Here is a 14,017-nt window from a genome sequence, read left to right as displayed (position 1 = left end):
TGTCAAACTTATGACTAGAAGACGACTGGATTGGTAACGACATGACGTGGGTTTATTCACTCTGCATGCTCTGGAACGACTGGACTTTGGTTGTGACTTTGATTGTCCTTTGTGGCTGCCTCGGGGCTCACTTGTGCCCAGAGGAGTTTCGGACTACTAGTTCTCAAACTTATGAGAAAAGGACTCCCAAGTGACTGGTATTCGCAATCAATCCAGGAACCACACACAAAACACAATGAAGCCACTTGACAACATGGTGGTGATTGCTGATAGTAGATTGAGTAGATTGAGATAACAATCTGCAATTTAATAAAGCAGAACAAACACTAATAAGAAAACTATAATAAAAGTACATGGAAAAGTCTAATCTATTAAACATGGCAAGTTGAGTCCAAAAATGTGAAGTCTGATTTGTCAAGGCTAAACACTATTTGCAGTTCAATCTGTTTTTGCTGAATGAATAATCAACTGTAAAATCTCAGAAAATCCACTGAATTCTGTCTCTAAACTTATTAAAAGTAACTCATAAAATCAAGGAAAATGCTTCTTACCAAAATGGGGTCTTTCAAGGTCCACAAAGAGTGAATAAAGTGATGAAACTTGAAGAACTAAATCGCAATGAGTATGAAAACACTTGTCTCTGAAATCACATGGTCAGTAAATATGGCTGCCCATTGTTTATGTGGCAAGATTATGTGGTACTTGTACCCACACAAGGTCTCTGTATGCACATGGGAAGTGCACAAGGTCACTCTGGTGGTGGGAAGGAGGCTACTTAATGCAACACATAAGTAGGCTCTTTCACTTTTATGAGGTGAAAGTTAACTGTAGGCTCTTTCACTAAATATGAAGTAATACTCTAAAAATGGAATTCTAAATTTAAACTATGAAAAACTTGTTAAGAAAATTAATAAACTTAAGACAAACTCACTGCACAGCTGCTGCAGTGACACTTTGTTCTTAGCTTTCCTTTTCTATCTCTTCTTTGTGTAGCCCTCACCTTGTGTGGCCCTTAAATAGAGCATAATGATGGGCGGCTCAGAACAAAATTATGTTAGATTACGTCAAATTTGTTGACAAATTCAAGATCGTTAGATTTTAGACTTGTTAGCTCCGTTCTAACATATTCTACCGTCTGTCACGCTTGATTCTGTAGGTTGCCAAGAACCACGGTGTAGCCAACACTGCTAAGCAGGTGGCTTATCTGTGGGCCAAGAGCCTAGGGGGAGATTCGGCCGTCAAGCTACTCACCAAGTTTGGTCTCTTGGAGTCGGCCATTGACTACGCCACAGAGAACTGGTGAGTAGGTCAGGGATCCCAGTCACTCTGAAAAATGAGTTGAGATTTTTTTCAGTCGGGAAAAACTCAGGGGAATTTGGGGAAAATAAACATACAAAAAATACAAGTTAGGCCCAAAAAAAAGAATACTCGGTCTCTGGTCAGCGCGTGCGTCGATTTTAATCATGCGCGTCAACCTTTTTTTCTTTCTTCAAATTAACACGGAAGCTACAACAGCGCCCTCTATTGCTGCGCCTCCTCAAATTTGTGTACCCAGGAGCACCAAGTAATTGGGAAATTGCACCAAGGCAAATGATAAAGGGCACCAAGGCAAATTATGGAGGACACCAATGTATAATGAGGACACAAAAAAGCAAAATAGTACCCACCCAAAAAATAGTAAGCCACCAAAAAAAAAAAAAAACACGTCACCACATCAATTCCGGAACTTCGGTCTGACCAGAGACCGACTATTTTTTTTTTTTGGCCTTAAACTCATGGAATTTGGAAAGTGACCCAGAGGGGACAGTTTTTCGCCAGTTTAGTGTATGTGTGTCTTGTGCCATGTGTCCAACTTGTGTCCATTGACTGACCGGCTGTGGTGGCTTTTTAGTGTTTATATGCAGTCCTGCAACCACCCCTTGTCTTCCCAGCAACCTCAGCTCGTTAGAGTGAAACTATTTGTCATGCAAGTTTGGAAATGTATCAGGGAAAAATCAGGGAATTTTGTTGTCATAAAGTGCTGTGAACCCTGAATGTGGTTACGACTTTTTATTAACAGGGTGATTATTGAATATTGCCTCTTACAGTGCGTTTGAGTTCGCCTTTGACCTGGCCCGCACCTCCATGAAGAATAAGATGCCGGACATCTCCCTGAAGCACGCCATGTTCCTGGAGGATGAGGGCAAGTACCCGGAAGCAGAGGCGGCGTTCATCAAGGCGTCAAAACCCAAGGAAGCTGTCTTGATGTAAGTAGCACCGATGTTTATAATAGTAATGTGTATTTGTAAAGTGCACCTATCCACCAGTATTGGTGCTCAAGACGCTACATCATTATAACCCTGCTCATTGGGCCAATGAAACATTCCAAAGACAATCTCATCTCCCTGGGGAGTATACAGCTGGATGCTGCCATTTTGGCGCAAAGCAGCTTAAATCGACCACAATAACCACCTCTGCCCTCACAAGTACCCATTTACTCCTGGGTGAAGAGAAGCAATGAGTGACAAAGTGCCTTGCCCAAGGGCACACACACCATAAACCCAGGCTGGACTCGAACCCACAACCTGCAGATTTACCCGCAAACCACGAGTTCAGTGCTCCAGACCAAGAGGGGCCACAGCATTCCAGGATTTGAGAAGATAATATTAAAAAGATAAAACAAGTCCCCCATTTTTTTTTCAAAACGCTTGTTTAAAGATGACAGAAGTATAGACGAATCCGGGCATATGATCACTGCACATTCACGAGGGCCCCTTCAATGGAGAATGCAATTGCACAAGCTATTGTACAAAGCAACTGCCCCTTGACAAATTATCTGAACAATAGCTAGTACAATAGTGGCACCATTGAAGGGGGCCTTTATGAAAGAATTAACAGCGTGTCATACAAATAGAGGTCATTACTGAGGAACCACGCTCTCAGGCAGATCGTTAGCGAAAGGTGCGCGCGCCTTGACTTAAAGAATGCATGCGACATGCATGCGATATTTGGATGCCTCCCAGTAACGATTTCTAATTGTGTACACAGGTTTAGTCTATAAGTCTCATCAATTTAAAATCCTTTTTTTGTGTGTGTCCAGGTACGTTCACAATCAGGATTGGGACTCGGCTCAGCGCATCGCCGAAGAATACGATCCGGACAGCGTGACGGACGTCCTGATCGGTCAAGCCCGTTACGCGTTTGACCAGAAGGAGTATCAGCGCTGCGAGGCATTCTTACTGCGTGCCCAGCGACCGGAACTAGCCATCAAATACTACAAGGTGAGTACAGCACAAAGGCGTATAGACTGCATCCACATGTGCCCCCTCTATGGTGTAAAAAGAGAGAGGTGTGGGACAATTTGGAAGATCTGTTGGGGATTTTTAGCCTGTACTCTACTCAAACGTGGCTCTAGTGACTTCTGCATTTATAACTTTCTTATTATTAATTCCTTATACCCATTAATCCCTTCACCGCCCCAAACCGCCCTGCCTGTTACTGCCTGTCCCAGCACCATATTTTTCAATGGATTAATTGGGGAATAAGTACTATAGCCAATCGTAATGAGATGTGGTCAGGGCTTTTGCATCATTCTGCGCCGCTCTGCCCGAGAACATCGAAGTGGCAACTAAACTGCCAAAAAGGTTGCGCAGTACACCGGGGTGCACCAGGTAAACGCCCAACGTAATACAATGTAGTACAGGGCCCAATTTCATGGCTCTGCTAACCACAGAATCTGCGCTTACGATCATCATTTTATGCTAACTGCTAGCAGAAAAATTCAGAAGCACAGAATCTTTAGTTACGGGATGTACCCATGCGCAGAAGCCAAAATTCCATGCTAACACTTGAAATGCGCTTACCGTGAGCACGGAGTTTTTCTGCAATAGTAAGCAGGGATTTTCTTTGCTAACAGTAAGCAGAGCCAAGAAATTGGGCCAAGGTGCTTATGGGTTTAATAAACAAAGGCTTTTGAATTGAAAAACAGGAAATTCAAAAGTATCCTATTCTTGTTTTGATTTGCTTCTAGCAATCCAACATGTGGCAAGATGCTTTGAGAGTCTGCAAGGAGTATGTACCGCACAAACTGCAGCAGCTGCAAGACGAATACGACCGAGAAGTGCTCAACAAAGGATCCAGGTAGGTAGAGGATGAAATTATGCTAAGCACAGAAGATATTTACTTAGCATAAAACAGGTTACCAGCTAAAAGCCATGTGAGGTTTATACCTGTTAGTTGGTGCTCAGCTGTATTATTGCTCAACACGACTTGGCTAAGCAATGTGTTCTGCTTAGCAGCTCATGAAATTATTCAATAATTTGGGGGTTTTTTTTCCTGGATATTCAGTGGTGCGGATGCGCTGGTTGGCCAGGCCAAGGAATGGGAAGCATCTGGGGAGTACAACAGATCTGTCGACTGCTATCTGAAGGTCACTACTCAACAGACAAATGACGAGAAGGTCCTAGTGGCCTGCTGGACAAAGGTAAGACTGAGTGACCAGTGAGTGACCACTAAGTGACCACTGAGCGATCATTGCATAACAGCTGAGTAGCCACTGGGTGACCACTGAGTGACTTCTGAGTGATCACTGAGTGACTACTGAGTGACCACCGAGTAAACACCAAGGGACACCGAGCGACAAGCCATTGACTGCTGAGTAACCTTGGCATGACTGCTGAGTAACCAATGAGTACACACTAAGTGACCACCAAGTGACCACTGAGTGACCACTAAGTGACCACTGAGCGATCATTGCATGACAGCTGAGTAGCCACTGGGTGACCACTGAATAGCCACTGAGTGATCACTGAGTGATCATCGAGTAAAGACAAAGTGACACTGAGTGACAAGCAAGTGATTGCTGAGTGACGTAGTGCTGAGTAACTGCTGAGTAAACACTGAGTGACCACCAAGTGACCACTGAGTGACCACCAAGTAACTGCTGAGTGACCACTGCATGAGTGCTGAGTGATCTCAGTTTGACCACTGAGTGACTGCTGAGTGACCATCAAGTGACCACTGAGTTGCCAATGTGTGACCACTGAGTGACTACTGAGTGACCACTAAGTGACCACCAAGTGTCCATTCAGTGACCACTGAGTGACCACCATCTCAAGAGTGCTACTCAAATCAGCGTCAAGGCCTTAGCGTTCTGCTGGACAAAGATAAGGTCCAAGTGACCATCTCCTAGGAGGCCACATTTGTTCTTGACTGACTGACCAGTGTCCAGGCCATAATAACCAATTAATGGTCCTTTTTTGCCCCGCAGGCTGCTGAGTTATCACAGAAGTTTCTGGACACGTCCAGAGCTCTCAGTGTTGTGCGCATTGTCGGCCCGAGATTGGCGGATGTCCAGAAATATAAGGAGGTGGGGCATGATATTTTTTTTCTTGCTGTCTTGTCATATCGGTGTGTCGCAATATAATACAGGGTGAATCAAAAAAAGCAGAACCCAAACCCCAACAAATATATTTCATATTTAAAAAAAACATGTAATACCAAAAATAATAATGACTGGAAAGCAAATTTCATAAGCTACTTTTAGATGAAAAAATTACTGAAATTGGTCAATCCGTTCAAACAATATCGCCATTTAAACACAATGATCCTAAAACCTGTCTCGTCCAAAAAATGCGATTTCAAGAATCGTCGTCACAATTGTCTTCAAACATCACCAGCGATACAATCTCAGTTTAAACGTTAAAAATATTCAACAAATTCCTTTTGAAGGCCCGTCATTTAAAAAAAGTTGATTTTATAAATCATATTCTTTGCCTAACCAGGGTTGTTAATAAAGATATTGTGTACTGCAGTTGGTGACAGTTGTTGGAACAAGTATTCTGTGTAATTTTCTTCGTTGTTCCAAACAGTCAAAACACACAATAAATAGCTTTTTTTGGACGAGACAGGTTTTAGGGTCATTGTGTTAAAAATGGTGATATTCTTTGAACTGATTGAGCAATTTCAATAATTTTTTCATCTAGAAGTAGCTTATGATATTGGCTTTCCAATCATTATTATGTTTGGTGCTACATATTTTTTAAATATGAAATATATTTTGGGGGGTTTGGGTTCCACTTTTTTTGACTCGCCCTGTAATGTTCATCTCCCTGAAAGCAATTCTCTCAAAATTCACGGTTGTATTTGTTATTTTCACAAATATACTTGTGCAGGTTGCTGAAATTTAACTGAGTATAGGGCATTGTTATTTCACAGAAAAAAAGGGGGAAAATGTACCACTTAAATAGACCAAATCGACATCTCGTGTGAGCAATGAAATGTGGGACAGAATTTTGGATAAACAAACCCACGTGATGCTGTTAGCTTGCTGTCTATTAGACTAGCCTCAGGATCGCGTGATGTGTTTTGTTTATCCAAAAATATGCATTGTTCATGAGAGTTTGCACATGCGCGAGTGAAATTTCGATTTGGCTTTATTGTGTGTAAAAAGAAATGTATTTCCGTTGTCTAGTGCCAAATGAATGTTGTTTGGTCACATCAAGTATTGGATGAAGACTTTTCCAACGATGCATTGACGTAGCAGTATTGCACTTGAGCCTATCATAAGTCTGTTTACAAGTGAATGATAAGACGATTCACAGTTGCAGTCACAATTAACAGGAACTGACCGATAATTAAGTGAATGCCTTTGGAACGGTCCACTTGTCATAGCTTGTGACTTGACATGGGGCTGGATCACTGGCGTGCCCTGCATTGTGGATTGTTCTATGTTTAATCCTGTGTTCCATGTGTTCTACAGGCAGCTGAGATGTACCTGAGCGTGGACATGATCAAGGAAGCCATCGACATCTTGATGGAAGGCGGCGAGTGGAACAAAGCCAAGAAGGTGGCCAAGGAGCTGGAGCCACGCTACGAGAGCTACGTGGACACCAAGTACAAGGAGCATCTCAAGAGCGAAGGACAGGCTGAGTCGGTAAGTCTTGGTCAAGATTCTTTGACGTTAACCTATTAGTCCTTGTAATGCCCCCAAAACACTACGTGTATCCCTGTACTGCCCCAACCTGCCTTGTCTGTTACTCCAGTACCACCCCAAACCACCCTGCCTGATACTCCCTGTACCACCCCACACCAACCTGCCTGATACTCCCTGTCTCTCCCCAAACAGCCCTGCCTGCTACTCCCTGTACTGCCCCATAACCCCTGCCTGTTACTCCCTGTACTGCCCCAAACCACCCTGCCTGTTACTCTCTGTACCACCCCAAACCACCCTGTCTGTTACTCCCAATCTCTGCCCAAACAGCCCTGCCTGTTACTCCCTATAGTGCCGCATAACCCCTGCCTGTTACTCCCTGAACCGCCCCTAACCTCCCTGCCTGTTACTCTCTGTATCACCCCAAACCACCCTGCCTGTTACTCCCCGCACCATGCCAAACCGCCCTGCCTGTTACTCCCTGTCTCGACCCAAACTACCCTGCCTGTTATGTCCCTGTTTCGACCTAAACTGCCCTGCCTGTTACTCCCTGCACCGTGCTAAACTGCCCTGCCTGTTACTCCCTGTACCACACAAACTGCCCCAGCACGTTATAGTTTGTGGATTCTTCAGGGACTGAACACAATGTAATACAAATGTATAATATAGTACAAGTGCTAATGGGCTATAAAAAGAACATAATGTTTTTAGTGTTTCATTTTTCATTTTTCTCAACTCGGTTGTAATTCAAATGTTGACCGGATATCCTTTTTCTTATACATCGAATATTGTTGTGTTGGATCAAATGGATATTCAAACATTTGAATATTAAATAACTTAAAGTATAGTAAGTCAGGCCCAACATTTGTTAAGTGCATTGGATGCATTTGTTGACATTGAAAGACTTTGCTCTGTTTTTAGCTGATCGGTGTTGACGTCATTGCGGCGCTGGACATGTACGCCGGCCGCGGCGAGTGGGACAAGTGCATCGAGACTGCCGAGAAGCAAGGCTTCAAGGTCCTGCACAAGTACGTGGCACTGTACGCCACGCACCTCATTAAGGAGAACCAGATTCACAAAGCACTGGAACTGTACGTACAACACGGGGCACCGGCTAATCCACAGGTAAACACACAGGGGGCGTTAAGGAATTGTTGGCTTCATCTCAGCTTCGGCTTTAAGTTCCGACTTTATGAATTTAGTCCCTGACTTGACAGACTCAATACAGTATTGGTCCTTTTTCTGGTACAGATTCCCAAAGTCTGTCACACAAGGTCCATGGTTGATGTAGTTGTGTTAGGTATGAATGTTGCAGGATTTGCATGAATCTTTGGTTGGAGACAAAGCCCAGAAGGAGCCAGAGTTTCGTAAACCCCCACACTTGACAAACAGTGTACTTGGGATGTCACTTTTGTGGACGTTTACTTCCCTATTTTTGTTCTCCTTAGTATATGTTGAAATCTTGAACTCCATAGCACTTCACTTGTGGGGTGCTGAGATTTCTAAAGACTGACTTCTGGGGTCACATTCTTCCCAATTGTTGTGCTTTGTTCCTTTACCTCTTATTTTCCCTTATATATAGTTATTGGTGTTCGGTAATTTTCAGTATTTTTAATTTTTTTTGCAGAATTACAACATTTACAAGCGCATTGTGATGGAGCTGCTTGCTAATCCCCACATGAATCAGGCGGAGGCTTTCCGCAACTGGGCAGACCTGAGGGATGTACTCTTCAATCTGGTAAGTCACAACCCCCCCCCCCCCCCCACCCTGGTCCCCGCCCCGTCACCTAGTCCCGCCCCCTCTTCCTAGTTACTGAACTCCAACAGAAAGCCGTAGAAGAACGCCATATGAAGCCATAGTGGAAACACCGGCTGGTGATCTATAAAGGACGAGTTGCTGTCTTTATCTGCAGTAGTGATTCACATTTGTAACATCGTGGTTCACCTGGTTTACCTGTTGTCCACCCACCACTGACAACGGTTCACAGTTTTCACATGTTGTGGTCTACTTTTGAATGCTGCAGTTCACTTTTTGCGACGTTTGCAAATATAATAATCACGACAGAAATGTGTCCTTTTTAGAATGTCATAATACGTGTACGTGACCAAGATGCGCGTCAAACCTTGATACAGTGTGCGCTGTATGTACACGTAGAACGTTGGCATAATGGTGGCCATTTTTGCAAGACCTGGGCAAACTGGTCAATGCAAATTCAACTATGTGACTGGTTGTATGGGCATCTGCTATTTAGTTTTTGTATAGAGATCAGTGGGCCTGATGCCCGCTCCTTACCCTATAGTCCCCATCCCTCCAATGATAAATAGAGTGATAGAAAACTCAATGCAAAAAAAAATAGACAAAAGGCTCTCCATCATTTTTTTTATATTGTTGTTGTTTTGTTTCAAACAGTGTGAACATATGACCAAGTCATCAGATGCCAACACAGCACAGCATGAGGAGTTTGAAGCCATGTTGACCATCGGTCACTACTATGCGACACGGAGCGTTTGTATGGGAACACAGAATCTGGTGAGTACATCTTCCTTCATCATCTGGGCCCGTTTCATGGTCTGCTTGCCGATAAGACGTTTTACAACACCTCACCCACAGATTCTGTTTCTAGATCGGCCAAATTTAAACACATCACATGGTATTTGCTGGGTATTTTAAAACTATTTTACCATGCACTCTCTAAAAACTATTTTACCATGCACTCCCTAAAAAGACTATATCACGATAGCCTCACTCTGATAAGTGTTATACCCATAAAAACCAAAATACTACACCATTTACATATAGAGATTTGGGACCAATTTCACGGCGCTGCTTAGCACAAAAATTTGCTTAGCACAAAAACGACTGGCTTATAAAAGCAGGTTACCAGCCAAAACTCCATATGATGTATATTGCTCGTGATTAGTATCCAGCTGTTGTTTGCTTAGCGTGAAAATCACATGGAGTTTTGACTGGTAACCTGCTTTTATAAGCCAGACTTTTTTTTGTGCTAAGCAAATTTTTGTGCTTAGCACAAAATTGACCCCTGTTTATGAATGTGCACACTGGAACTTGCCTTCGTACATATTTTTCTGATGTGCTACGAAGCAGAGTGCAAACATTCCATCAAGAGTTTGGCAAAATAGAGTTGAATTTTCAATCAATTTCAAAGTTACATGTAAACCACAAAGGCCGCCAACAACTCGTTGGAGTTTTCACGAAGAGACAACTTTGACAAAAATCAATATATTTTCGAAATTCCTTTTTGGGCCGAAATCGATTAAGTGTATTGCAACGGACATCTTGGCGAATTTATTTTGTCAAAATCAGATGAAATCATTGAGATCATGAGAATCAATAAAGGGAAAATTTCATCCAAGTCGTATTTTCAGTTTTCACGAAGAGACCATTGTAGCAAAAATGCACGTTGTTCTATTTGGACGAAATAACGCGCGTGTGCGATTTTGAGTTTTCAGTAAGAGACAACTTTCGAATGTGCGCGAGCAAAACGACGCGTGCGGGCAAAACGAAGCGCGTGTGGGATTTTGAGTTTTCACGAAGAGACAATTTGTGCGTGTTTGGATAGCGGAGAGTTTGAGCTTTCACGAAGAGACAATTGGATCATTGCCAATTTTCCCGGCAAAACCAATCGCCTGTGGAATTTTGAGTTATCACGAAGAGACAAATGACTATGGACGTTAATTGCTCCGCAATTAATTGGTTTATTGACTCGCAATTGGTACAATGTGTAAGTGTGAGATTTCAGCTTACTATCGGTATAAAAAATAATCAACATGTCCTCTAAAAGTAGGCGAAATCTTCAGTTTAAAAAGGGTTCAACTTTAAAGTTGATTTTCTCAAAACTATGTTTCAACGCCCGTGGCCACAATTCTCTCTTCGTGAAAACTCTGACGAACTGATGGCCCAGTTGGTAGGGCACCCGTACGGTATTCTGAAGGTCGTAAGTTCAAATCCCGCTCCAGGCAATGTCTTTCTTCAAATGTGGTTTTTTTTATTTCAAATTGAAATAGAAGTACATTTGGATAGGTTTCTGGTTTTGTAAAACTAGCCTCACCTTCATCTCAGGTCGGATAATGACTTATCAACTTGGGAGACCAGTAACTATACCACTCGAAACAGTCAATATTTGTATATTACATAGCTGGGATGCTTTTCTAGATCAGATAGACTTATCACCTTGGTAGACTAGTTAACTATACCACTCGAAGCAGTCAATATTTGCATATTACATAGCTGGGATGCTTTGCTAGATCAGATCGACTTATCACTTTGGGAGACTAGTTAACTATACCACTCGAGGCAGTCAATATTTGTATATTACATAGCTGGGATGCTTTTCCAGATCAGATAGACTTATCACCTTGGGAGACTACTAACTATACCACTCGAAGCAGTCAATGTTTATATATTACATAGCTGGGATGCTTTGCTAGATCAGATCGACTTATCACTTTGGAAGACTAGTTAACTATACCACTCGAAGCAGTCAATATTTGTATATTACATAGCTGGGATGCATTGCTAACAGAGAATGCTGTATGTTACTGATGCACTTGTCGATGTCTGAATTCTTTATATTTTGGTGATATTTACAGGAGACTTTAGCGGCCAAGTTGTCCATTTCTCTGCTCCGTCACACTGATATCATCCCAGCTGATAAGGCCTTCTATGAGGCCGGCATGCACGCTAGATCACAAGGAATGCTTAACATGGCCTTTGTGTTTCTGAACCGATTCCTGGATCTGACAGAGGTAAATATAAGCCAAAAGTTTTCAGAGTTTTCTCGAGTCAATCACAAGTCAAATCGTAAGCCAATCATTAGTCAGTCACAAGTAATCATACGTCAATCACAACAATCGCAAGTCAATTGCTAGTCAATCACAAGTCAGTCACAAGTCAATCACAAGTCAATCACATGTCAATCACAAGTCCATCACAAGTCAATCACAAGTCAATCACAAGGCAATCACAAGTCAATCACAAGTCAATCACAAGTCAATCACAAGTCAATCACAAGTCAATCACAAGTCAATCACAAGTCAATCACAAGTCAATCACAAGTCAATTACAAGTAAATCACAAGTCAATCACAAATCAATCACAAGTCAATCACAAATCAATCACAAGTCTTTCACAAGTCAGTCACAAGTGACTCGTCACAAGTCAATCACAGGTCACTCGCGGGTCAATCACAAGACAATCACAAATCAATCACAAGTCAATCACAAGTCAATCACAAGTCAATCACAAGTCAATCACAAGTCAATCACAAGTCAATCACAAGTCAATCACAAGTCAAGCACAAGTCAGTCACAAGTCAATTACAAGTCAATCTCATGTAAGTTTTGAAGATATAGAGGATAAACTATGACCAGGGAATGCCTTTGTCATAGTTCATTGGAGTAGCTTTTTGCTTAACTTGGGACTGGATGACATCTAATAGACTTACAAATGATTTCTGACGATTTCCTTGTGTACTTCCTTTCTGATACTTGGCTGCATCCATCCAAGTTATTTCGAACCGGAATTAACACTGAGTTTGACTTTTCCTGCAGGCCATAGAAGAGGGCAGTCTGGACATGTTGGATAATACTGACTTCCAAGACACGGATATTCCATTTGAAGTTCCCCTGCCAGAGCGTCAGCACGTCCCAGTAAGGAACACTTACTTACAGCATAAAAATATCAAAACAACTGGTTCAACTAAAGCCAGTTGTTAATCTCGTCAATTGTAAAGCTAGATGCTATAACGAAGATTCAGTTTCAGTATGCAACTAAGCACAAAATGTGACCTGTTCTGTCAAAATCAGACTTTTCTGGGCATAAGGTCAAAAATGAGATTTTTGCATATTGTTAAAATATGTTCATTATCCTTTTAATAGGTGGTTTAATTTTTGAAACCGGTCATTCCGGGGCAGAGTTATGCAATTTTGAAGTTCATTGTGTCGAAAAGTAGAAAATGGCCACGAACGTCACAAAACAGTAATTTCATTAACTGATCTACCTTAACATATCATCAAAAAAACTATATTTAGAGTTCAAATTAGGGTTTCAAACTTTTGTAGTATATTTTAGACATGTTCAGGATTACAAATATGTAAACATTTAAAAAACGAAAAAAGATCACCCCACAGCGTGTTTTTGCCCTATCTCAATTTCAACCTCTGCCCAGAAGCGTCTGCTTTTGACAGCACAGGTCACAAATTATTGCTTAGAAATAAAGTGTATGCTATTCAAAAAATCAGTTGAGTCACAAGGAGCCATAATCACATGATATTTAGGATGGTTATCTTTTTTTGTACTAAAAGCAGATTTCTGTGCCTATAGAATCTCCTTGAAATGGCTACATCTCACAACTATATGTGATGCAATTAAAGCTACACGAGTCGTTTGTCGGGAATGTTCATTTAGAGATTCAGGCCAAAATAGGGCTACTTCATCACATCACTTCATCACATCGCTTGGTGTTCCGACTTCCATAATTTTTGAACTAAAGATGGTACCAGCATGCGGTTTTCACAGCGGTAATGCTGAAATTGTGCTCTTTTCAAATCTGTAATAAAAAAATGTTGACTGGGGTCAAACAAACGACTCATTTAGCTTGATCGCATCACATATAATGGTCTGGTGTCATGGGTGGCATTGGTGTTCAAGGCGCTACATCATTATTACATCAGTGGGCTCATGAAGCATTTCCGAAGACAATCTCAGCTCCCTGGGGAGTATACAGATTCATGCTGCACAAAGCAGCTAAAATCAACAACAATAACCATCTCTGCCCTGACAGGTACGCATTTACTCTTGGGTGGGGAGAAGCAATGAGTGACAAAGTGCCTTGCGTATACAGGACACACGCACCGCAACCTCAACCTGTGCTCAAACCATAGAGCTATATTAAATTACTAGAGCGCTAACTCGCCATTCTGCGCGCGGAGATGCTTTGAAGCCGTCCTAGGCGCAGACATTTTGAATTCATGTGCGTGTTTGTAGAACATAATGAAATTAGATGGATTGAATTTTGAATGTGTACTCTACATGCAACGCGCAAGTAGAACACACCAAACAACTTAAACGCGTCATTGACCGTTCCA

General features: G+C 42.0%; 1 protein-coding gene and 1 long non-coding RNA gene across 2 annotated transcripts in view; one reads left to right on the top strand and one right to left on the bottom strand.

Moving 5' to 3' along the window:
- LOC119728985 (intraflagellar transport protein 172 homolog) overlaps positions 1 to 14,017 on the top strand; it is a 44,797-nt gene that overhangs the window by 28,108 nt on the left and 2,672 nt on the right. Inside the window, exons 24-35 of the mRNA XM_038201462.1 lie at positions 1,157 to 1,299; positions 2,088 to 2,246; positions 3,080 to 3,260; positions 4,010 to 4,119; positions 4,327 to 4,462; positions 5,249 to 5,347; positions 6,740 to 6,913; positions 7,832 to 8,035; positions 8,538 to 8,648; positions 9,321 to 9,440; positions 11,522 to 11,677; positions 12,482 to 12,580. Of these exons, the coding sequence (XP_038057390.1) occupies positions 1,157 to 1,299; positions 2,088 to 2,246; positions 3,080 to 3,260; positions 4,010 to 4,119; positions 4,327 to 4,462; positions 5,249 to 5,347; positions 6,740 to 6,913; positions 7,832 to 8,035; positions 8,538 to 8,648; positions 9,321 to 9,440; positions 11,522 to 11,677; positions 12,482 to 12,580 (1,692 nt within the window). The remainder of the gene's footprint in view (positions 1 to 1,156; positions 1,300 to 2,087; positions 2,247 to 3,079; positions 3,261 to 4,009; positions 4,120 to 4,326; positions 4,463 to 5,248; positions 5,348 to 6,739; positions 6,914 to 7,831; positions 8,036 to 8,537; positions 8,649 to 9,320; positions 9,441 to 11,521; positions 11,678 to 12,481; positions 12,581 to 14,017) is intronic.
- LOC119728987 lies at positions 115 to 949 on the bottom strand. Its single transcript, XR_005271174.1, has 2 exons — positions 552 to 949; positions 115 to 299 (listed from the first exon to the last, which is right to left on the bottom strand). It is a non-coding gene; the product is annotated as an uncharacterized LOC119728987 (long non-coding RNA).

This window comes from Patiria miniata, unplaced genomic scaffold (assembly GCF_015706575.1).
Source record: "Patiria miniata isolate m_02_andy unplaced genomic scaffold, ASM1570657v1 HiC_scaffold_20, whole genome shotgun sequence".
NCBI classification, from domain to species: domain Eukaryota; kingdom Metazoa; phylum Echinodermata; class Asteroidea; order Valvatida; family Asterinidae; genus Patiria; species Patiria miniata.
The sequence above is the reverse complement of the archived record's forward strand: the minus strand, read 5'-3'. Positions and strand labels throughout refer to the sequence as shown.